The sequence below is a fragment of the Amblyomma americanum genome, chromosome 6, assembly GCF_052857255.1.
Source record: "Amblyomma americanum isolate KBUSLIRL-KWMA chromosome 6, ASM5285725v1, whole genome shotgun sequence".
Lineage (NCBI taxonomy): Eukaryota > Metazoa > Arthropoda > Arachnida > Ixodida > Ixodidae > Amblyomma > Amblyomma americanum.
In genome coordinates, this window is record NC_135502.1 from 625,209 (window position 1) to 650,530 (window position 25,322).

Below are 25,322 nucleotides of genomic sequence, written 5' to 3' on the forward strand. Positions count from 1 at the left end.
TATGTATATGCACGCGTGTCTGTGTACGCACGTAAAAGACTGGCTGTCATGACGCACGCACGTACTGCGTATGGGTTCGCGTCTTTCTGTACAGCCTCGCATGTTGCTTACACCATTTCTCTTTTGTGTGCAATTATTATTACAGACGCAGCACGGTGGAGCGCTTCCATAAGAGGCAGATTGTGAGATGTTTTATAATACGTGGGTGATTGCAACGTTTGTGACTCGCTGCGACATCAGTACCTCCGCTTACGACAGCGACTGGGCTTGAGCTCACCATCAGCCCACACCTTCACCTACCAGTTAGTCTCTGACAGTCACGTCGCCATCACTGTCTGCCGAAAGTTAACGCGATTGAGTTGAGTTCAAATATAGATCAGGCAACTCTTGGCGGACAACCGCAATCACTTTTCGATAGAACGGAAGCAGCCTGAGTCACGCGTATGGACTGTAAAAAATTGTCTCGAGCAGTAGCCTGAATAACCTCTCGAATTCATTGTTGCCTCTTCGAAGTACCCATTGAATCAGTGACGGTCGACCGGCCTGCGCCACTTTGCACAATGCATCGGAAAGAACGATGTCAAATTCTTCACCACTTTTGGAATTAACAAATTTTATAGCCACTCCACGAGATGTGCCACTTCGAGCAAATTTGCACAGCGTTCAATGAAGCTAGCACAATCTCGCGCATATGTGAAAACACACTACAAACACCAACACATGGCCGCAGCAGACGAAAGTTTCTGCACTTTTGCACTCGATTTGGCCGCTGCACTGACAGCACTAGTGTCGGGCTACACTCGCGCTGCTAGAACTGGCACTACACTGACACGGCACTTTTGTGAACTAGTGCAGAAAGTGCAGCCAAATCATGGAGACCTTATAATTCAGAGTGGGTGGTTGGCCATCCATCTTGTTAACAGGTGTCATGTGTGGGAAAGCCCACTTGCGGAATTTCTCTCGAGGTCAGGCCGAATGCGATCGCTCCACGTGATGAACGCTGAAGAAGAAAGCTAAGAGGACGAATTTGTATTGCTTTCTTGGCACTTTAAATTTCATGGGCAGATAATTTGTCCAGATATTGCGGTTTTGCCATGGCCGATTTTATGAAAGTTCGCATAGTACGCGATGGCCGGCAAATATTGGAAAATTTTTGAATGTTCGGAAATTCTTCAATATCAATTTCTCGAGCATGAATATGACCCCAATATCAAACATACTCGATTCGTATTCAAAATTTCGAATAGTCGAACATTTGCACTCCCCTGTTTAAAACTAACGTACAGTTGGTTTCAGCAACTACTTCGGCAGCAGAGCATGCCAGGCGAGGGCCACCGCGAGGACTTAGATAGGTTGGCTTCATCACATGACAGCGATGTGGAAATGAGTACAAGAAACCACAAGTCACTCTCAAATACTCCTCACACGGTTTCACAGCACCAGCACTGTTAGCAGCTACACAGTCAATCCGAATTCGCGTGTGAAAAGGGTTCAAAGAGCACCGTTATAAGAAGCGGAACTTAAGGGGCATGGCACACAATTCAATATATCCAATTTTCCGCTGAACGCGAGCGAGTTCGATATACATGAACAATAGTGCTATATACTTTTTTGACTATTCGATATAACTAAAGTTCGATACATCTGGGTTCAACATGTGGGTTTGACTGCATGCAGGAAAGCCAACTTGCGGAATTGTGCTTGGGGCATAGAGGGGCAGAGTTGAGGTGTCACTGGCCTAATGTGCGCTAACAGCAGGAGCGATGACGACAGGAGAGCCCCTGTCAGTAGGCCAAAAAGTAGCATGGTTGCATAGTTTTGGTTTTGTTTCTCATGCTTTTTTTGCACAGTGAACAGGCGTTCAATATTCAATTCAATATTAGAAGGCATTTTTTTTTTTCATAATCGTATTCAATTAGAAAATTTAACAATACACGCACCCCTAATGACAGGCTGCAATGAACGAGCACATGCATGGTGTTAGGGTAGGTAAAGTATACTAACGAAAACCGCCGGCGCAGTGCACTGCCACCCGTGGTGTGCACACCCTCTGGCAGGTGGTGCACCGAACTGGGGAAGCTTGGATACAAATACGAAATGCTCATGCATGGATTCAGGCAAACCACGGGCAGGGTAAACGCACGTACAGCTAGCTGCCTGCTTTGTTTTCTGAAAGCCATTTCAGCCTTACTTGCAATAAACCTAGCACCTTGTGGCCATTTAAGTGCTCATCGTGAAAAACGTAGGCCATTAAAATGACCTGCTCCCTCACACTGGAAGTTCAAATTAGTGAGAGCTTTATAACAGCGCTCCTAATACTTTGTCCTATGGTGCAAGCAATGCTGTGCCCGATTATGCAAAATGCAGACCATAAAAGTGGTGGCAGAGAGCTCCTCAGTGCTGCCACAAGGCACATGCCATGCACACATGCAGAGCAAGCATTGCATAAAGACAGGTTCAGAAGAGGGGGGGCATGCAGGGTGCTAAGCAGAAAGAGAAAGAAAAGGTGCTGACGAACGGGCAGGATAGGAAAGGAATTTGGAAGCGGAACAAACGAGGAAGAAAAAAACAAGAAAGGGTAATTCCATGCCAAAAGTCCCAGACCATCTCCGATCTGTTAAAAAACATTCATGAAAACTTATTCCAATGTGCGTAATCTAAGCCCAAAATATTTTTGCAAAAAAAAATTTGTGCATTAGGTGAGCTCAGCTTGAATGTTTCAAAAAGGCATGAAACCAGACACTGCTTGATAATCGACAAAAAATCTAAATTTTTAAAAACACTTGACAAATTTTTAATGAGATTTCCACAGATTCTGAATTTCAATATGAATCAAATCATGTCTTTTTGGACTGTATAAATATTATTTAGAATTTCTTCGACCACTCAAGATCGGAAAAAGCAAGTCTCTGCAATGTTCACAGAATGCACGTTCATTTCTGGTAACCTACAAATCCAATCAAAGAATGCAGATAACCAGCAAACTTTGCCAACTGACTCAAGTCTTGCGACAACCTAATAAGGCAAGACATCTGTGCCCATAGGCCTGCTCAATTGGGGGGGTGGGGGGGTTAGGGCAGTTGCCCCCTCCAACAGACATAGGGAAGGGGGATGAAAATTTTATGCCATATTATTCTCTGCTATCCAGAAGTCATGAAAGGGCACTACCATGAACTTGCATAGCTTTGGAGTTCATGCAGTTTTTCTTGGCAGAACTGAATGTACTGTGCACACACAATATCTCTCTCGCGCTCAGAAAGAAGCTTGCTGTCAATTAAACAGTTAAGAACAACTTTCAGCTTCCCAAGGCACATTTCTGTCTTCGACATCTCTCTGGAATCGAAACATGACAACCCTCGAACCAGAGGGTACCTAAGAGGACTTCTCTCCGTGATTTTCAGGATCATGTTCACAATGAACTTCCGACACTCGCCCCTAAATTCAAAAACACACTTGGTACTCGCTTTTCCGCTCTTTAAGATCTTCTCAGCCACACGTCCAACGTACACCTTCTCAAGTGAAATGTAATTGGCAGTATCATGAACATCAATTCGCAGCAGTTTCATGATGCTCGTGGCTTCTGTCAATACCGAGCGCTTCACGAACCTCGCAACGAGGCTCCTCAAGATAGTTTCAAGCTCTTTCACTGAAAAGAATGAAAAACAGTCAAGAAAGGCTGCACAACCATTGCAACGTTTAGGGAAAAGTTCAGTTTCGCAAGCGCACGCTGGTCCTTTACAAAAGCACCAACGTTCTCATATGCTCTACATTTCGGCAAGGGTAGCCTATGGTCGCTCACTGCTTTGGTGTAGTTCCTCAAATGCTCCCACATAGCCAGGGCTCTCTCCAGCACTCGCATGTTCTCGACCCAACGGTGGGGTACAAAAGGAAGTGGAAACAGCTTGCTCCCTGTTTCTTCAACAAAATCTTCACGGCGGGTCGGTGCATCATGGAAGAGTGAGAATAAGCTCGACAGAAAGGTGTCAACTGGCCAGCTCGTCGCGTGCATTCCTGCTTTGTAAGCATTATGCACTGTGTGCAAGCCACATGAACCAATATCCAAGCACTGAACTTGAAAGTCATTCTTCATGTGCTGCTGCAACTTGTTGAAAAGGCTCCAGTTGACATTCGGGCCGTCCATCGAGAGCTGCACAATCCTGCTCAGGGGAAAGTACGCGAGTTTTTCCGTCAACTTCTGCATAAGGTCGTCCGCTGTGCTGTGACCCATGAATGTCGAAGTCAGATATCTGGTTGTCACCTCACAATTGTTCCACAATCTGATGTGAACATTGAGTTGTTTTCTTTGCAGATATTCATTCAAGTTTTCTCAAAAAACACAATAAAATTGTAAGACTTCTCCACCATTTGTTGTACTTGCGAAGTAAAAAATGAGCACAGACCGTGGCACGCGACGTACGCGCATTTTTTTCTCAGAGCAAGTGAAGCTTCTCGCAACCTCGCTATCCAGAAACATCTCTTGGAATAGCTAGGAAATGGATCCACTGGAGCTGTAGGAGTAATGTGACGACACAGCTTTCATCGTCCACAAAATCTCGGCTTAGATCACGGAATCATGCTTTCTGCAGTCTTCGTCAAGAGTCGCAGCCCTAGAGGAAGCTGCCATGCTTTTACACTGACAAGCAGTCTCGGATGTCAGATTTGCCGCTTGCATAAAACTAGCGACGGATGAGTAGCCCTCACCTGCAGCAGCTTTGGATTGGTGCTTCGCGCCTTTCTGGTGGCACTTCAAGGCAGATTTCTTCATCGTTGCAATGTCGACCGTCTTCTGACATATTGCGCACTTTGCTCGATAAGGATCGCTTGGTTCCGGTCGCACCCAGTGACGATAGTGCTTATGTTGCAGCCACGCAGGCTGAAACTTGCACTTCCTGCCTGGCATCTTGTCAAAGTAGACACACAACGCAAACGCGAAATTCACTGAAATGGCACGCACGAGGCCGACAGACGACCCGACTATGGTGCCTAAAAGAGCACTTTCTAGTGTGCCAAGCACGGGTGTAACGATAGCACTGAGAGTGATGCCTGCCGCCGCCGGCCGCTTGGTGTGCTGCACTACGAGACTGTGCTGGACCATGCTGAGACATGGGCGGACTTAGGCGAGACACGACGCAAGTCTTCCCATTTGCCCGGCGATCTGCCTCTTTTATGTTCTTGTCCAAATCCGCGATATGTTCGGCGTCTGCCGACACGCTGGGTAATGAGACGAGCCGTTTCTTTCCGCGTCTCTGTCTGGGAAATCGCGGTTTCGCGACCTGTTTGAAGTTTCTTTAGACAGACAAGAGCACACATAGACACAAAACGAACACTCCCAAGAAGAAAAGACTGCAACGAAAGCGGCAGCAAGGCGTGAAATAAACTGCGCATTGGAATCGACGCGTAGCAATCAACGCATCGCAAACGAATGCGAGTCGAATGCCGCATGGTTTAGCTTGGTGCCGACAGGCATCGCCATCTGGTGGCCCGTGGCAGCAGGCATCCAGGCCTATGCCACCGTCCCGCGTTGCAGACGCTCAGTGGACGGCCCACTAGAGTATATTCTAGGCACTATATGTCAACCAACCGAGCGATATGCCTTGCATTGGATTGGATTCGATTTCCAATGCATATTAGTTGCTAGACGATGTAGAGGCTACGGGATTTAAAACCGAAACTTCCTAATGTTACCCTTTAGTCAACAAAGCTTGTTTTCATGCACATGCGTAAGCGAAAGGGACTTTAAAATCAGAGTGGCTTCGGAAGGTACGTCGTTAATTTTCTCTAGCGGAACAAATCCCACAGGATTTTCAAGGATTACAAGGAGCGCACGGGTTGAAAGGGCCCTTGAACTTACATTGTCAATATCAAGGATATTCAAGGATTTCAAGGGGCTGTGCGAACCCTGCTACTGCAAGGTGTGTGGATCAGCCCATTGATCTAAAAACGATATCTTTAAAGAAATATGTGGCTCCAATCCATGCTGTGAAGGTGGTTGGAGAGCAAAGCTGTAAAACGACACCCAATTACCCATTGTGACATCACTTGAAAATTCACACACGTGGCTCTAAAAATTAATGGTGGCTTAGCTCTTCTATGCCCAGTATACGTAGTGAAAGGAGCCATTAACTGATGGAGCTGAACTGATGTCAGTCTGTGAATGTCAGTCGTGCCGAGCAGGTCAGGCAACGACTTTGGGATCCATCGAGTTCATTTCCCAAAGCCTGTGTTGCTGCCGCAACGAGCAAGGTTTCTCTTTTCCCATGGCTTGCAACTGACAGCATATTCGTTCGACCACACGCGCATAGCTAGTCGTGGAGTCATGGAGTCAACGCACAGCAGGGGAGGGGACGAGGTGGCGCAGCTGTGGCGAAACTCGCGCAGTAGGAGCAGATGGCCAAGACGGGCAAAATCGGTCCGGCTAGCGTAGTGCAGCTTTCGCTACAAAAGAGTGAAACCAGAGACAAGTGAAATGCACTTGAGCTGTATGCCTGATTTCAAAGGAGATATGCTGTCTGCATTTAATTTTTAGACTGGCGTTTTCTGCTTACGACAACGCCAGGAAAACACACCTGTAATCTTTACCGGAAGCCCACACAACACAACTGTTATCTTTACCAGAAACACACACTGCAAGTGGCGGGGTTTGGGTGTGCACCGAGATATGAATATGAGGGACAGGCCTCATTTCTTTTCCAGGCGTCATTTCCTTCCCTTAAATTGCCCAAGGGGATCAAGTCCTTGGCACCAAGAAACACATGCGGATATAAATTTTTAAAAAATTTTAGATATTTTTTATTTTCATTTAATTTTTTGGTGTTGATATATTTCTTATATTTATATTGTGCCCAACTGTTTTTATTCCGCTAAAATTTAGCCTCCATTTCTTGATGCATAAAATTCTGACTGCTATCGCTTTGTTTTCTTCCCGAGGATTTGAGCCACCAAGCCCAGAAATTCAGCGCTCGAACACAATGACCCCTACACACCTCATCGCTGTCATCATCAAAGAGCTTCCCATCGCCAGCAAAGAGACCACTCTTGCGCACAAACGGTGATGCCTTTTCTCCCTCTGGACCGTCCTCTGTGCTGCTCAGCCCAAACAAGGCGTCCTCTTTGCCCTTGGCACCATTCTCTGCAATGAAACACGTGAGTCTGTTATCAGGCATTCAATACCTTATTCTGGTTCCTGAGGATTTGAGCCACCAAGCTAAATCAAGCACCTAACTGTAACAGGAAAAAAGTTAGCTATTATGTTTTAGTCAACCAGCTTGCTAGCCAAATTGTCTTAGCTGTTTCCTGATGGCTGCCACTGGTGACAATACTTACCAAAGAAGGCTACAGTAGGCTCTCATTAAAGGGACACTGAGGAGAACATTATCAAATTTTTTTTGTTAGCAAAGTCTGATAGTTCGGCATTTCGTGGCTTTGTTGCCGCTTGTCCGGGAGCGAAAGATGCATTTATTCAAAAAAAATTTGGATTCGAAGTTGAAAAAGTTTTTCCCGCCGCTCCGATTAAACTCGAGAACTCTTATGACGTCACGGAGAACTCTTGACGTCACAGGATGGAGTGACATGAAACGTGACGTAAACGGAGACTCCGTGATTTATGGCGGCTAGTGGTGTGGTCTAGCAGCTGCCGAAATGAAAGCTACCTCCGACGCACGTTGAAGGCATCTATCGGGGATCGCTACCGTCGCTTCGTTTACGTTTGCACCGGCGTCTTGTCAGCGTTACGATAGATCCCGTTCTCGAACCCGACGACGTAGTTCTCACAAAATCTCCGGCCTGCATTTCAGCGACCTCAGCCCCACAGAGCGTGCGATGCTTTTGAGGGCGTGCGATGCTTTTGAGGGAGCACGGTTAGGTTAGGCGCCGGCGGGTCGTTTCCCCCTTCCTCAGTGAGCAGCTGTTACAAACTAAATATCATAACCCCAATGCGGGGAGTCGCGAGGGGCCAGGACAAGGTCGGCACCTTGCGCCCATTGGAGGCTGGCCGGGGCTTTGGGGCCAACGGGTTGCGATTACTTGAGCGGCGTCGAGGTCTCCCATGGTTGCAAGGGCCAAGTTATTTATTTATTTTTTGCTACAAAAAACGGATGGGTGCGCAAGGGCGGTCGTGTTTAAAGTTGGTGGCTTGAAACTAAAGCCGGCTCACGACGCTTCAACGGCTTCTGCTAGATCCAACGGGTCCACTGGATCGGGCTCTCTCGCCCATTTGCATGCACCTTCAGATATGTACTGTGAACGGATTAAATTAGCCGAGAGCTCGAAAAGAACAGCTTCGCCCAACTGCCGAAGCTATTGAATTACGTCACAACGCGCACCTTGCCGCGGAGCCGAATCAGTCTGGCCGGGCTGGCGGCGACTGGCGCACTCGGCGCGAAATAGAGACATGCTCCAAGTCTCCCCGCCAGTGCGGTCAGAGTGCGCCGAAGCCGCCGAACGTGTCGGCGGTCAAGCGCAGCTTTGGCCGACGTGACATCGCCATGCAGTGCGCTACCCCGGAGCATAAACGCGCCTTAACAGAGCTTGCGCTTAACTGCTAATCAACGTATTCGGTGGCGGCCTCTATGGCAGCCCCTGAAGCCCCCCCGCCCACTCACTGAATAATAAAAAAAAAATCCTGTGCCGAGGTTCTGAATCGAACCAGAGCCTTTGGCATTTGAGGTGGAGATGCTACCACTCCGCCACAACGGCTCAAGTTACAACTAACAATAAAGGCGCATCTAGTGAATGCACTCTTCCAATGCAGAAATATCCGTGCTTTCGCTACGTATATCCTGGCCTAACAGAGCTAGGCCATCAGCAATTTTTCTGAACTGCCTTGTACCTTGTCTCCCGTCCCTAATAAACGATTTCCGTTAGGAATTTGGAAGGTGACTGGCACATCTGGGAATGTTTCGCCGGGCGAGCGTGCGAAGACACAAGTGCTGCCTTGTACGATCACCGACCATCGTGCCATCATAGTTTTTCATCAACCGTGGCTATCATCTGACAAGCCTTAACAGGCTCCTTCAAAGGTTAACTAGCACTTGAAGCGTTACTTGGAGTTCCTCTGCTGTTCGGCGCTTGTAAATCGAGGCGCGTCAAAAACAAAACCACGGGGCACGCAAAGCTCATAGACTCGAAGCGCCATAACAAATCGAAACTCTCCTGGCCGCCTGTGGCGCCGCCAAGCATTGGTTTTCTTTGCTTCCAACATTCAGGTTGTCTTTTGTCTGCCGTTATTGCGTGATAAAAGTGCACTATCGGTTTTAAAACAAAACTTACTTCAATATTCAACCACGCAACCGTCCTTTGTCAGCCTCAGAGATTCGCGCCGATATGTAAAAGGAAAATTCTTCCAAGGTGACGTCTCTTGTCCTACGATGTCACCACGCTTGTACTTGCGAGATCGGCCTGTGACAGCGATACCTGTGTTTTGGTTCTTGCTATTTTCTACCTTACAAGAGCTTTGTTTTCAGTAAGAGCGGCGTTTTTGTGATCAGGAGCTCGTATTCTATCGATACAAGCCAGCTTCAATTTCTCCTCAGTGTCCCTTTAATACAGACTTCAAGGGACCAGAAATTTTTTTTTAATTATCAGCAGTGTGCACCTTAATATTGTTACATGGTGGCCAGCTGAAGAAAGAGACGCGATGATTGATGGCAATGAGGTGATTTTAATGGCCGCTGGCTTAGCGCGAGCGCTCCTGCCCACATTACTGTTCAGGTCGTCGTATTCTTCGTCACGCCATCCGGGGCCTCCGAGCGATCGCCCCGAAAGAGACGAACGAAGTGGTTACGAGCTTAAGAGGATGGTTGGACAGGAACGAGAAAGTGGTGAGGTGCTGGCCGCCACGATGAATGAGATGGCTGAATGATTCCTGGCCCACGAGGCTTTCGGGCCGCAGGTCGCCAGGAGCCGACTGTCGAGGGCCAAGGATGCGACGAACGGCCTGGGCAGGGGAACGGTGTCTTCAGATGTAAGCGGCCCCTCGGGTCGGTGGGGTCGATAGGTTAGGTCATTGCATTGTGTTCAGTTCGTCGTGTTGAGCAGTCTTGACGGTGGACGGGGAGGGGGGGGTGACGCAGGCCAAGAACTCATGGCCGACGTCCATCGCTGACGTAGGACGCCAAAGCTCCAGGGCCAGGATGTCGATGATACCCCACAAGCTCCACCAAAATGTCACCGAAAGCCGGCACAAAGGCACACTAGGACTAGCCAGGCAGACACACTCAGCGGGCGCTGTCCCACCGCATGGTGGCACCAGTAAATGGCTAACACTAAGGCATTGTCCCTCCTCTTGGAAAGGGCATCGCCCCGATGCCGCGGAATCACGGAAATTCGGAATAAAGTCTGTGGTGTCAGACTTGGCAGAATAAGTCCTAGCGGGCGTGGTAGGGCTTCATCCTGGCAATGTGGACGATTTCGGATGCCGCCTGCTGCCTGGAGGAGCGAACAGACTCTTGCGGGAGCACTTCGTAGTTAATGTCACTAAATTTTCACAGTACCTCGTAGGGGCCGAAGTAGCAGCACAGCAGTTTTTTGGAGCGACCCCGCAGATAGATTGGGGTCCAAACCCAAACTTGAACACCAGGGTGGTAAAGCACCGCCTGGTGATGAAGGTTGTAACGTTGAGCGTCGCTTTCCTGCTGGGTACGGGTTCACTGTCTAGCTAGCTGGCGGGCGGCTTCTGCATGCCGAACGAACTCTTCAGCGCCAGCGATGGAGGGACGTGCAACGTCTGGCAGTAACATTGCGTCCAGCATAGTCGTGGCTTCGAGACCGTGCACCAAACGTAACGGCGTGAAGCGCGTCGTCTCTTAAAAAGCAGTGTTATATGCGAACATGACGTAAGGCAAGATCTGGTCCAAGTTCTTATGGTCGGTGTTGACGTACATAGAAAGCATGTCGGCAATGGTCTTACTGAGTCGCTCAGTCAGTCCATTTGTTTGAGGATGGTAAGCAGTGGTTCGACGGTGACTGGTTCCACTGAGACGCATAACTTCCTTAGTAAGGGCTGATGTAAAAGCCGTGCCTCGATCAGTTAAAACGACCGTAGGGGCACCGTGACGGAGAACAATGTTGAAGATAAAAAAGTTCGCAATTTTGGCAGCAGTGGCGCAGGCAAGGGCTTTCGTCTCACAATACCGGGTGAGGTAGTCGGTGGCACCTATAATGTACCTGTTGCCCAATGATGATGTCGGAAATGGTCCCAGCAAGTCCATGCCGACCTGGTGGAAAGGAATTCGAGGCGGATCAATGGGCTTCAATAGGCCGGCCGGCTTCACAGGTGGTGTCTTCTGACGTTGACACTCACGGCAAGACTTAACGTAGTGCTGGACAACTGTAGCAAGCCGGGGCCAGTAATACTTCTGCCGTATCCGCGCCAACGTGCCAGAAAAGCCGAGGTGGCTGGAAGAAAGGTCGCCGTGGCATGCGTGCAGAATTTCGTCTCGAAGCACCACTGGGACCACGAGCAGGTACGGAGTGTCCGTGGGACCGTAGTTTCTCTTTTAGAGGATGCCAACCCGCAAGCAGAACGACGATAGCCCCCGTGTGAAGAAGCGGAGCGGCGACGAGGTGCGACCTTCGAGGTACTCTATGAGGGGTCGTAGCTCGGCGTCATCTCGCTGTTGTTGAGCAAGGACGGACGTGGTTAAAGCGCCAAGAAAAGCGGGATCGTCTCCCGTGTCAGCAATGGTGTACGAGAGAGGAGCACGGGACAGGCAGTCTGCGTCGCTGTGTTTGTTGCCAGACTTGTACACGATGGTAACACCGAATTCTTGCAAGCGGAGACTCCAACGCGCCAGCCTCCCAGATGGGTCTTTAAGGTTCGCAAGCCAACAAAGCGAGTGGTGATTGCTCACGACTCAAAATGGGCGACCATACAAGTATGGGTGAAATTTCATTACCACCCAAACGACATCAAGGCACTCCTTTTCCATAGTAGAATAATTCGCTTCAGATCGCGACAGAGTGCGGCTTGCATAAGCAATCACGCGCTCAGCACCACCTTTCCACTGAACGAGGACGGCACCCAGACCAACGTTGCTGGCATCGGTGTGTAGTTCCGTGTCCGCCTCCTCGTCGGAGTGGCCAAGAATGGGCGCAGTTTGGAGGCGGTTCCTGAGGTCGTCAAGGGCCGTCTGCTTTTCTTGGGCCCAGATGAAAGGTTGGTCGTCCTTTGTCAAGCGAGTTAGAGGCTCGGCTAGTCTGGTGAAGTCTCCCACAAAACATCGGTAATAAGCGCCGAGACCCAAAAAAACAGCGCACACGCTTATCAGTGGGGGTTGGAAACGCAGAGACGGCAGCCGTCTTGTCGGGGTCAGGGCTAACACCTTCAGCGCTCACGACATGGCCCAGGAACTTCAGCCGTTGGAACGCAAAGTGGCATTTCTCTGGTTTGAGCAAGAGGCCAGCCGATCGTATGGCCTCCAGTACCGCACTCAAGCGCTTGAGATGCTCGTCGTAGGTGGCAGAAAAAATGACAACATCATCAAGGTAGACGAGGCAGGACTGCCATTTGAGGCCAACGAGGACAGTGTCCATCATTCTTTGAAAGGTGGCAGGTGCGGAACACAAGCCGAAGGGGAGCACCTTGAACTCGTACAACCCGTCAGGAGTAACGAACGCCATCTTCTCGCGATTCCGTTCATCTACCTCAATCTGCCAGTACCTACTGCGGAGGTCAAGAGAAGAACAGTAGCGGGCATGACGCAGCTGGTCAAAAAAGTCATCGATTCGAGGTAACAGGTAGATGTCCTTTTTTGGTAATTTTGTCAAGTCTTCGATAGTCGACACAAAATCTCAATGTCCCGTCCTTCTTGGCGACCAGCATAACGGACAAAGCCCACGGGCTTGTAGACGGTTGTATGACATCATCCCGGAGCATTTCGTCCACCTGCAGTCGTATCGCTTCACGTTCTCTCGCCGACACTCGATATGGGTGTTGACGAATAGGCCGCTCACTGTCATCAACTATGATGCGATGCTTCGTTATGGACTTCTGCCTGACCTTAGAGGCGGTCGCAATCATGAAAAGAGTCAAGGACGTTTGCAAGCGGCGATGCTGATCAGTGTTCAAAGCAGGGCTCACGTCAGCCTTAACTGTTCAACTAGGTCCTCCTGGAGGGGTGTCCCTGGACGTTGACAACGCGCAGTGGGTGGCGGGCTGGCTAATTTCATCGCAATAGGCGATGGCTATATTTTTCGCCCAGTGGCGGTATTCGGCACTAAAGTTCGTAACTAGAAGCTCAGTTTGCTGGTTCTGCAAGGCAACGACGCCCCATGCGATGCAGACTTGCTGGCTCAGCAGTAAAGACAAGTTTGCTTCTGCGATGCCGTTGGACGCGCGGGGGTTGTCGCAGTCCTCCGCAACAAATAAGCTGACACGCGGTGGTAGAGTGACGTGGTCGTTGGACACGCGAAAAACGGGTCTTCCTGGCACACTGTCATCGGCTACGGTGCATGGGGCGGAGAATGTCACCATGAGTTCGCGGATGTCGATGACAGCCCCATTTTCACGAAGAAAATCGAGACCGAGGATCAGGTCCTTGGAGCACTCAGCCAGCACAGCGAAGCAACCAGTGAAGATGATACCGCGAATCTCAATCCTAGTGGTGCAGACGCCGAGCGGCATCACCATGTGACCGCCAGCGGTCCGAATTTGTGTTCCATGCCAGGGTGTCAGAACTTTTCGCAAGAGGGTAGCAACACCACGACTCATAACTGAGAAATCTGCGCCGGTATCGACGAGGGCAGTCACATGGTGGTTTTCAGCGAGGACCGGTATTTCGGCTGAAACAACCTCATTTTCTGGAACGCGCGTAGTGGAAGGGTCCGGATTGGAGGGTTGAGGTGTTCGTAGAAAGTGAGGCGTTGAGCAGAGGCTGTTCTGGGCATCGGAAGATGGTAGGAGCAGGTGGACAATCAGGTTGAAGGGTCAAGTCGGCAAGCGGAGGATCTTGTTCGAATTGCGAAGCAACGGCAGCCCTACCCCCAGAGGTCGCCGTCTTTAGTTTTTCCAGCGTGGACTACGGGACTGCCAGATGGACGGCTGGCGACCTGGGGAAGAGAACCGACGGGGCAACGGCGGCCTGGCGCAGGGGGGACACTGGCCGACAGGTACTGCTCGATGTCACGGAGTCGTTCACCATAGTGTGGCCGGGGTGCATCTGGTGAAAACCCTCGCAGGCCCATCTGACGATACAGGTAGCCACACAATATGTGGCCGGCTTCATCGCAGTGGAAGCACAGGGGCCAGTTGTTCGATGTGCGCCACGCGTGTGCTTTGCCGAGGCGTGGTCGTGCGTCAGAGAGGGCAGGCGAAGTCGAAAAGCGTTGATGCGGTGCAGAAGGAGCAGGGCAGTAAAACGCCGGTGGTACTGCCGGAGAGCTGCGCAACGCTTCACTGTACGTCATGACATACGGCTCAGGCAGCGGCTGGGGACAGGCCATTGGCTGCACCGCTCGATGGGCTTCGTCGCGAATGACATCCGAGATGGCTCCAACACCCAGGTGTTGCTCAACAGGGCGAAGCTTCTGTAGCTCCTCGCGCACAATGGTCCTGACAAGCTCACGGAGGGCCTCACTCTCGGTTCCAAGCAGTGGCATGTTGGCGTCCATAGCAGTTATATTCGCCGGACGGCCATAATACGCGAACTTCTGCTGCAAGGCGCGCTCTATGCTTGTCGCCTCCCGAGCAAAGTCAACCACTGTGCTGGGAGGGTCGCGCACAAGTCTTACGAAAAGCTGCTCTTTCACTCCTAGCATAAGATGACGCACCTTCTTCGTTTCAGACATGGTAGTATCTGTGCGGTTGAAAAGCCGCTTTATGTCTTCTACGAACATGGCGACGTTCTAATTTGGCCGCTGCGCTCGGGACTGCAGGGCAACTTCAGCTCGCTCCTTCCGCTCGTTGCTGCCGAAGGTGTCGAGCAAGGTGGGGATAGCGGACTCGTGGTTTTCAAACCACGTCTTGGCAGAGTCTTCCAGGGCAAAATAGAAAATAGCTTGCGGTCCTCGTCCCACAGGTTAAACGCAGCGACTCGGTCGTAGCTGGCCAACCAGTCTTCCACGTCTTCGAACTTGTCGCCATAAAACGACGCAGGAGTGCGAGGCCCATGAAGAAGCAGCGGTGGGGAACTGACGACATTCTGGGTGGTCTGGCAGTGGACGTCATTGCGCGGGGTCGTGCCGTCAGGGGCCAGAACTCAGGATTTAAGCCTTGCAAGTGGCAGCTTGCCTTGTGGACAGGTGTCGTGTACACGGGGTGTAGCTGGACCTCGTCGGAGGCTCCCGGGAGCTCTTCGTGCATTGGGAAATTACCCAGCACCTGCACCAAAATGTTACGTGGCGGCCAACCGAAGAAAGAGACGAGATGATCGATGGCAATGAGGTGATTTTAATGGCCGTTGGCTTAGCGCGAGCGCTCCAGCCCGCGCCACTGCTCAGGTCGTCGTATTCTTCGTCACAATATGATCCAAGACAAAATGCAATTCATTTAATGAATATCCACGCATGCAAAATGTATTGTGGAACATTTTCTCTAAACAAACATAGTTATAACTTATAACCATTAGCACAGCCTAAAAAATGAGTGAAAGGAACTGATTTGTTCAATCAAGCAGCAGTCTCCAACTGGCTGAATGGTTGAAAAGAAAAAGTTACCAATAATTTGTTGGTTTCTACATTAACTGGGACTTCAAAAGCCTGGTAAGAAAGTCGGCAGAGACATTTCAAACTGCTTAAGTGTGAAAAAGTAAGCCAGCCTGCTCACTTTGTGAACGCAGTTGCTGCACGCTGTGGCGTGATGTAACCCGATGCCACACAGCTTGCAATTCTATGTTTGCATGGCTCTACATATCCGCCGCCGCTGCGTCACTGCACCCCTTCTGATCTGCATGCTAACTTCGTGAAGGCAGTCGCCGCAGTCGCCACTCTGCCACACCGTTCTTCGCCTTAGGGGTATCACGCGATAGCGAATGGATTAGTGCCCATACATGAAGATTGGTCTTTCTCTACTTAACATAGATCTCTGGGAGTCCTCAAACCACTCCTGGTGCAGTGGTGCAGCAGTTAAGCGGTGCAGCACTGCAATGGAATGGCAGGTGCTGCTACCGGTGGAATTTGTGCGATCCAGGTTGCTCATCCTGAGCAACCTCGCATGACCAATCATTAATTTAACCACCACCTGCCAGGCTGCAGGAGGGCGCCATCTTTTATGGGTACCATTGAGTATCACCGCACGCACACACGGATTTTAGCTTAATGGGCAAGCAAGGCTTACGCCTTAAAACATCCAAAATATCCAAAGTTGGATCATCAAATGACCCCTAAGAGCACCGCCAAAAGCTGTCTCCCATCACAGTACATTTATGGTGTCTTCGGCTGAGCCGCACTGCCTCCGTGCCGGTGCTCAGGAAGTGACGTCAAATACTACACGAGTGGCATGTCCACTTGCACCTCTGCCGAACATGCGAAACATTCGCAGTGTGCTGTTGCTCTTCCTGCCCTCTGTTCACCGTGGCCTCTGAGAGTAAAAAATCTCAGAGGCCATTCTTATGAGCGGCCGACGCCAACGACTACAGTCAGCAATTTGTATAGTTAGCAACAACCTATTCAGTAACAGAGCGCAGGACCGGCGTTCGTAGAAACGATGGGAAATGCGGGAACCACGAGCATGCTCGTGAAATACTGCAATTGTGCTTGTGTAGGTTTGTCAGACAACGCCACGGCGTTATGCTTGCCGATTACGATGCATACGCTTTAGAGCAGCTAGAGTAACTTCCAAAAATATCTGTCGATGATTCTTAATCCAATCTCAGCTCACATTGTCGCTTTATTGATATATCTTTAGCCTATGTTCACGTTGACAAAAAGTACGGTGTCACAAAGTGCAGGCCTGCCGGATGAGCCGCACCTGCCGTTCGCTGCACTAAAAATTCATATTGTGAACCAGCACAAAACGGACAAAGGACCTAGAAAAGAGAAGACGACACGGGCACTGATACCAGCGCCTGTGTCATCTTCTGTTTCCTAGGTCCGCTGTCCGTTTTGCGCTGGTCCACAATATGAATCAATTCCAACTTGCCCAACACAACATACTGTTAAACTGCACTAAAAATATTGACAAACCTTTAATTTTTCCATGAGGGCAAGACACATGGCTTGCCGGCCGGTGAGATTGCAGCACGAATAAATGCATTGCAGCTGCTTCAATATTCAACATTTTTTTTAAATATGCCCACTTGTGATGCTTCGTCTGTTTTTTCTCTTCGTCGAAGCTTCCTATCGGCCATTGTGTATTGAAATAGACTGCGCTAACAGCGTCATCTGCCCGCGACGTCTGCTAGCGCGCACTGCACAACAGGATTGCACCGCGCTCCACCGGCTCCACCGTTGGTCTGCGCGGTGGCGTGCACTCGTGTCGTGCTCGTCCGAGCCAAACGTACGCAACTGCACGAGTGCGTGGAAAACTCCACGAAGGCAGTCAGCCGAAGACATCATTAATAGTCGAAAATATAGGCACTGGCTGTCTGGTTCTGAGTGTTTTAAGAGAAAATTGCGTGGTAAATATGATTTTCCACAGTTCCCTCAATGCTTTATTGCGCGCACTGTCAGAAGTGTTGAAGAGAACTGCTCCAAAATGGTAAGGGAGTCCATGGTCTCTCTCACAGTACAACATGGTAGTTTGGTTTATGGTTTGGTTTATGGTGGTTTATAGCACTAAAGTGACTCGGGCTATGAGGGACACCATAGTAGAGGGCTCCTTCATCAAAATTCGACTGGCGGGACCAGGATCGAACTTATGTGTTTCGAGTCAGCAGCCAAGCACCATGATCACCCAATTACCGCGGAGACTGCAACATGGTAGCCATGTAGCCTTTTACAAGTAGCGGTCTCCATGTGTGAAGGATTAACAGCACAAACTGCAAACAGCTCATAATGAGCATGCAGTTTTGGCGCACACGAAGAACATCACGAACAACAGCCAGGGATGTGGCACACTGGTGCCATAATGGCAAGACACCTTATCAAAAAAGACTGCAACGCAGTAAACAGTGTTCGAAATGATGCACAACTAGGCTTGGCTCCCTGACTGCTGCAAGCTGGTGGTAAAACTCTGAAAACGAAACTACCCGGCCACAGTGGCCCTCCTGCCTCGTCACACATTCTACTCTGCATGTCAGAGCTTGTGTGGGCAAAATGTGTCACGCAGTGCAGTTCAGGCTTTAGGAGCGATAACTGAATGATCCCTTGCCATGTCTAGGTACAACTGGCAAATTTCCAGCTGACGCGGTGCCACTAACCTGACATGTCCAACATCGACCAGCGCTCCTTCCCACGCTGGAAGCGTTAGAGCAAGACAAAAAAATTGGCTAGGGTTCAAGCCGTTTACAGAGTCGACGCTCTATAAAGCATGGTCAGACATGTTTTGCTGTAGTTTAACTTTCTTGAATATCAATGACTTGACTTGGTTGTTGCTTGAACTTGTGGAAGCTTTGTACTTTTCATTATTTAATCATATGAACGGCGAGTCACATGGTTCAGCGCAACTGCAAGGTGAGAGTTTAGTCACATTGTTCAATGCAGTTGTGAGGGCGAGCGAACACCCCACACCCCCACTCCAACGCTTGAAGGTCATTCGTCAGAGAGACAAGATTTTGAGGTTTCGCATGGGAGGAGTAGAGCTCCCGCTCTATATGCTTGAATTAAGGGAAGCTGTGGTATGAATTAGGTGGCTTTAAACTGCACTGAAAGTATGATGGCCAAAAATTTTTGAAGTTTGTTAAAGTTAACCGAAAAAGCAAATTATCAGTTTTAATTATCCAGAGTCTACTCTATTTTAAAAATAGTATACTAACAGTCTCTGGTGAAACACACTGTATACACTGAGATGTTTTTGCTAGTGGTTCAGAGCTCTAGCTACCTCTGACCCCTTTGCATTATTACATTATGCAACCTTGCAAGTACTTGGTGTGTTAAGTAGGCTTTGTTGCTTTGAGAACTTTGTGAGAGAAAGCACAATCTACTGCAGCTATGCTCTGGACTCTCTCTTTTCTTTACCCATCAGGAAAATGTTCATTCCAACTCGCCGTCCACAGCCTTGCAAAATTTTTACTTGTTGTATGAAGTGCCCATGCACCCCCAGTAACCTATGGGCCCATTTTATCTGGTTTCCTGGGATCAACAGCCATTAATAAGAAAACTGCAGTAAAAAATAACCTGAGCAATAATTCACATGAAGAACCACCTGCAAGCCAACGTGGATTGATGCCGTTACGTTAATGCGTTCACACCAATGAGAATAGAGCTCCACTAGGATATGTGCCCCCTTGTGGCCATGGCCCTGGAGTGAGCCCTCTTGGCAGTGACACGGCTACCACCACCCCGATGCCCCCCCACTGGAAAGCCTACCTGGCACCACATGCCCATTTACAATGCCATACGATAGCAGTTCAAAGGCCAGTCACCAACACACAAAGCAAGGCACTGTAGCAGCAGTACACCTCCCAGGAACATGTGCAGATGACTCACCGGTTCTTCTTCTGGGAGAGGTGCTCCTCTTGGGTGCGACACCATCCCTCCCCACATCAGCAGACTCATCCCCATCAGAGTCCAGCTCACTGCTGCTGCTCTTCGAGTGTAGCTCTTCTCGGTCAGCAGTAGCAAACACATCCTCATCGCTCTCCGCTTGGGAGCCTCCAAATTCCCGCTGCATGTAGTCGGCCATCTTGTTGTCAATGGCCACTGCTGGCTTTCTGGGTTCCACCTGCATTCAATACAGCCGCTCCGTGTCAAAGTCAACGTCTGTTACTTTGAACCACCACACTATGCTGTACTAAAAGATTCTTTTGAGCAACATGCTTACATCTACTTCACCATTCTATGGTTATGGCAGTACAAGGACGGTTTCTCAGCTAAAGACCACATCTTGGCTTTGCATGATGCTTCTAGAATGAATGTAGAAGGGTCATTCCACAGCAAACGTCCCAGACATTGCGCTCGACCATCTCCAATTTGTTGAAAAAATTCATGGAAACTTATCCTGGCAGACGTAATCGAAGCCTGAAATACTTCTGCCAAAAAACATTTTTTCGTGAGGTGAGGGCAGTCTGAATATTTAGAAAAGGCGAGAAACCAGGCACTGCTCTATAGTTAATAAAAATTTCAGATTTTTAGAAAACAGTTCACAATTTTTTCATTGACATTTACACAGATTCTAGCTTTCGATATAATTCAGAGCATGCAGCTTTATATGGTATAAGTATTTTTTAAAAATCGAGGAAAAGTATGAAAATGTACCATTTTTGTTTTAAATATCAGATTGCTCTCAGAAATTCGGAAATAGCAGTTTTGTTTTCCTTGAAAAGGGGTTTAATGGCCCTGAAAGAACCAGGCACTGAACGGGGTTCTTCTAGGTGTCATTGGTTGTTCTAGAGCCAGCCAGCAGCACACACTCAGCGACAGCACTGCCGCTACCGCGTTGACACATCTTTGTCGTTACAATTGCCCCCGGGGCTGAAAGGAGCCATCCTGGCGACTCAAGGCGTAGTGCAGATCAAGAGGTCATAGTAAGGCTTCAGACAACTGATATGGACCGTTTCGCGGCAACGGCAGTGAAGGTCAGAGGAGGGTGTCAATGTTCGACAACATAGTTCGCAGGGGAAGGTTGAGACAGAACACGGTAAGGTCCGTGATATTTGGCTTGGAATTTGGACGACAGGCCAGTAGAGCCAGCAGGGATCCAGAGCCAAACAAGTGAGCCAGTGGGAAGGGGTATGTGGGTTTGACCACCAGAATATCGATGCTCTTTTTGTCGATTCTGTTCATCGGACGTGAGGGAACGGGTGAGTTGGCGGCATTCCTCGGTATACTTGGCAATTTCAGAAGCAGTTGCGCAGTCAGATGCATCAGGATGGTAGGGAAGAATGGTGTCAAGCATACTTGTAAGCTCGCGGCCGTAAAGAAGAACGGAGAATATCCGGTGGTGAACTGGACGGCGGTATTATATGCTTAGGTGACGAACAGAAGGACGAGGTCCCAGTTGGAATGGTCGGGACTGATATACAAGGAGAGCATGTCACCGAGTGTCCGGTTAAACCGTTCGGTGGGGCCGCTGGTCCGAGGATGGTACGCTGTGCTGGTTCTGTGAACGACGCGGCATTCTGCGATGAGCGCCTGGACAACCTCTGATAAAAACACATGGGCACGGTCACTCAGAAGCTCACGAGGGGCGCCGTGGCAGAGATTGAGTTGGTGGAGAATGAAGAAAGCCACGTCTCGCGCTGTAGCCGCCGAAAGAGCCGCCATTTCAGCATAGCGCGCGAGATGGTCTATGGCGACTATAACCCAACGGTTACCAAAAGGGGAAGAGAGCAGGGGCCCGTAAAGGTCAATGCCAACGAGATCAAAGGGACGAGCAGGGCTTGGTAGTGGCTGCGACGGGCCAGAAAGACGCTGCGGTGAGGACTTGGGGCGTTGGCAGTCAAGGCATGAGTGAATGTACTTGCGTAAAAAGCCGTACATTCCACGCCAGTAGTACCGGTGACAAAGTCGAGTGTAGGTTTTCAAAACACAAGCATGAGCAGTCTGGGGGTCGGCATGGAAAGAGGCGCAGACTTCAGCTCGTAGTTGGCGAAGAATGACGAGGAGCCATTTTCGACTATCAGGCATGTAATTACAACGATAAAGGAGACCGTCATGCAGAGTGAAGTGGCGGGCTTATCGCCAAAGGAAGCGAGAGGCTGCCGCCGTGGGGTGCCCAGGCAGATGGTGCATGAGAGATGTAATCCAGGGGTCCTTACGCTGTTCCACAAGCATGTTTGGTGAACACAACGAGGACAACACGGAGCCAATGCTAGAGATGGTCGCAGTGTCAGAAGGCAGTGGAGACCGGGAGAGGGCGTCAGCATCAGAGTGCTTGCAACCAGAGCGGTACACGACTCAAATGTCGTACTCCTGAAGGCGCAAAGCCCAGCGGCGAAGGCGACCCGATGGATCCTTCAGTGATGACAGCCAGCACAAAGTGTGATGATCGGTGACTACGTCGAAAGGGTGACCGTAGAGGTATGGTCGAAATTTGGTTATCGCCCACAGAATGACCAAGCATTCTTTTTCTGTGACAGAGTAATTGATGTCGGCCTTGGACAGCGTGCGGCTCGCATAGGCGACAATGTATTCTTGAAATCCAAGTATTCGCTGGGCGAGCACAGCACCAATGCCCACGCTGCTAACATCCGTGTGTATCTCTGTCAGGACGTTAGGGTCGTAATGGCGAAGGATGGGGGGTGAAGTAAGGAGTCGACATAAGGTAACAAAAGCTTCATCGCACTCAGAGGACCATGACGACAAAGAGTTCTGGGCTTCAAGTCCCGTCAAAGGTGAAATGATGGTAGCGAAATTTCGTATGAAGCGCCGAAAGTAGGAACAGAGGCCAATGACACTCCGTAGTTCTTTGAGAGTAGATGGCTTTGGAAAGTCAACAACCGCGCGAAGCTTTGCCGGATCCGGAAAGATGCCCGCTTTGGATACGACATGGCCGAGTATGGTCAGCTGGCGAGCTCCGAAGTGGCATTTCTTCAAATTTAATTGCAGGCCGCCGGTGGTGAGGCAGGTCAACACTTGGCGCAGGCGAGTCAGATGTGTGGAGAAGTCGGCCGAGAAAACGACTATGCGTCGAGGTAGCAAAGACACGTCTTCCAGCACAACCCACGCAAGACGTTATCCATCATGTGTTCGAATGTTGCGGGGGCACTGCAAAGACAAAATGGCACGACTTTAAATTCATATTGTTACATGACGGTCAGCTGAAGAATGAGACGAGATGATTGATGGCAATGAGATGGTTTAATGGTCACTGGCCTTGCGCGAGCGCTCCGTCTCGGGCCGCTGCCAACTTCGTCTTCTTCGTCACACTACCCGGGGCCACCGAGTGATCGTCCCGATCGGTGACAAAGAGATGCGTGAAGTGGTGATGGGCTTCAGAGAATGGCAGGACAGGAAGCAGAAAGTGGTGAGGTGCCGGCCGCCACGATGAAGGACATGGCTGAATGATTGTTGGCCCGCAAAGCTTCCTGGCCGTAGGTCACCAGGTGCCTACGGCCGGGGCCCCAGGACACGCCGAACGGCATGGGTAGGGGAACGATGTCGTCACGTGTGGGCAGCGTCTCGGGTCGATTGGGTCGGGTCGATGGGGTCGGGTCCTTGAGTCAGGTTCAGTTCATCGTGTTGAGTGGTCTGGGCGGTGGGTGGGGCGGGGGAACAACGGCTATATCGGTTCAGGTCTGAAAGGCTGGGGTACAGCCGGGCGACGCAGACCAAGAGCTCACGGCCGAAGACCACGGCTCCCGCATGCGCCGAAGCTCCCAGACCAGGATGGGGATGAACTCCGCACCTCCACCAAATGTTACGTGACGGTCAGCCGAAGAATGAGACGATATGACTGATGGCAATCAGATAGTTTAATGGCCGCTGGCCTAGCGCGAGCACTCCGTCTAGGGCAACTGCCAACTTCGTCTTCTTCGTCACAGTAAAATCCGTTGGGCGTGACGAAAGCAGTTTTTTCACGGTCGCAATCGGCCATGAGGATTTGCCAGTATCCAGAACGCAGATCCACGGACAAAAAGAGTTCCGCACCTTGCAGGCAATCGAGCGCGTCAGCGACGCATGGCAAAGGATAAACGTCTTTCCTGGTTATTATGTTCAGGCGGCGATAATCCACACAGAATCTTATGGAGCCATCTTTCTTTCGAGCCAGCATAACCGGGGTTGAGCAAGGGCTGTGCGACGGCTGTATAATCCCGCGCTCGAGCATGTCGTCCATTTGCTCGGTGAGGACTCGATGCTCTGTTGCTGACACGCGAACGCTGTCGCAGAAATGGATGGGAGCCAGTATCGATAGTATAGTGGACATCTGAAGGACGCCCGAGGGAAGACTGGCACGCGTCAAACAATGAACGAAATTGGAGAAGTGAGATCTTGATCGATGGCGCTTTACAGGATGTCAGACAGCGGTTGGGGTGACAGGGGAACAGGAGTAAGAGAGTCCAGCGATGGAGCAAGAACAGTTTCTCGCTCGTCGACGAGTTGCAGGAGTTCAGCAGGTGCGACGCACCCAAGGCATTCACCATGAATCAGGGTCACTGGAGATGACAGAGAGTTGCTGACGAGCATGGCTGTCGTTCCGGAGGTCACCGTGAGGACAGCGAAGGGAAGCGGCATGTTCTTGCAGCGAAGAAATAACTCAGAGGGAGTAAAGAGTACAGGTACAGCGGGTTGGTCGCGTGGTGAGGCGCACGAGAGGGATACAAGGACGGAGGAGTTTGCAGGGGGCTCGACATCGTGAGACAGGTGTACTTTGGCCAGATACTCAGGAGACGGTGCGGCCGGGGAGGCGTTGGCAGGGCAGAGAAGGTAACTTCAGCGCAGGTGCAATCGACGCCGGTGGCATGCTCAGAAAGAAAGTCCCATCCTAGAATTAAGTCACGGGAGCAAGAGGAGAGGATCAGGAATTTAATTATGTACAGGACGTCTTGAATAACGACTCGCGCTGTGCGTGTTGCGAGCGGCTCGACCTGTTCGGCGGTAGCAGTGCAAAGAGAAACTCCCGAAAATGGCGTCATAACTTTCTTCCGTTTTCGACAAAATTTCGCATACATAATTGAGACAGCAGCCCTGGTGTCCACGAGAGCACTGGTTGAAACACCTTCGACAAAAACATCAACATTTGTTGGTGAGATCAGAGGCCTTGTAGAGTTCCCAGGGGACGCAGCTCTTGCCTCGGGAACTGCGCTCATTAGTTTTCCGCAGCAGAAGGGCTGGCGCAACGATGCATAGGAGAGATTTAACGGCGCCACGGAGAAGAGGAGCGGCAAGAGGTGGCAGTCTGGCAGTCGATGGAGAAGGCAGGAGGCAGTGGGTCTGCTTGCACGAGGGGTGGCTGTGTGTAAGATCGATATGCAGATGGCGGCAGGATGTCAGCAGGCGAAGAAGGACGACTGTGGCAGTGGCGGGCTACATGGCCGGCGAAGCCGCAGGCAAAGCAAATGGGCCTGTTGTCGCGAGTACGCCACAAACGATCGTAGTGAGAGACTGCCGGCACGAAGTGAGGTGACGGTTGTGCCACCCGAGCCCGATACGAGAAAACAGGCGGGGGCGTCGAAGGTACTGGTGCTTGAGTGGCGTTTTGTGAAAGGGCCCAAGGGATGAGATGGTGGTCTGGCCAGAACGGCGGCGTACGTAAGAGGGGCAGCCACAGGTTGCTGAGGCAGAGGTAGCAAGGCATCCGTGACCTGTGCTCGAATCGTCAGCGCTGGTGGGGGGTCCCGAACTCCAGA

At 50.4% G+C, this 25,322-nt stretch overlaps 1 protein-coding gene and 1 pseudogene across 11 annotated transcripts in view; both read right to left on the reverse strand.

Annotated features, from left to right (window-relative positions):
• Positions 1-25,322, reverse strand: part of LOC144136175 (uncharacterized) — a 218,473-nt gene that overhangs the window by 136,644 nt on the left and 56,507 nt on the right. For all 11 annotated transcript variants that reach the window (XM_077668229.1, XM_077668228.1, XM_077668236.1 and 8 more), the window contains 2 exons: positions 19,522-19,756; positions 6,984-7,129 (listed from right to left, as the gene is read on the reverse strand). In XM_077668229.1, the coding sequence (XP_077524355.1) occupies positions 6,984-7,129; positions 19,522-19,756 (381 nt within the window). The remainder of the gene's footprint in view (positions 1-6,983; positions 7,130-19,521; positions 19,757-25,322) is intronic.
• LOC144136197 (uncharacterized) lies at positions 3,161-5,095 on the reverse strand (annotated as a pseudogene).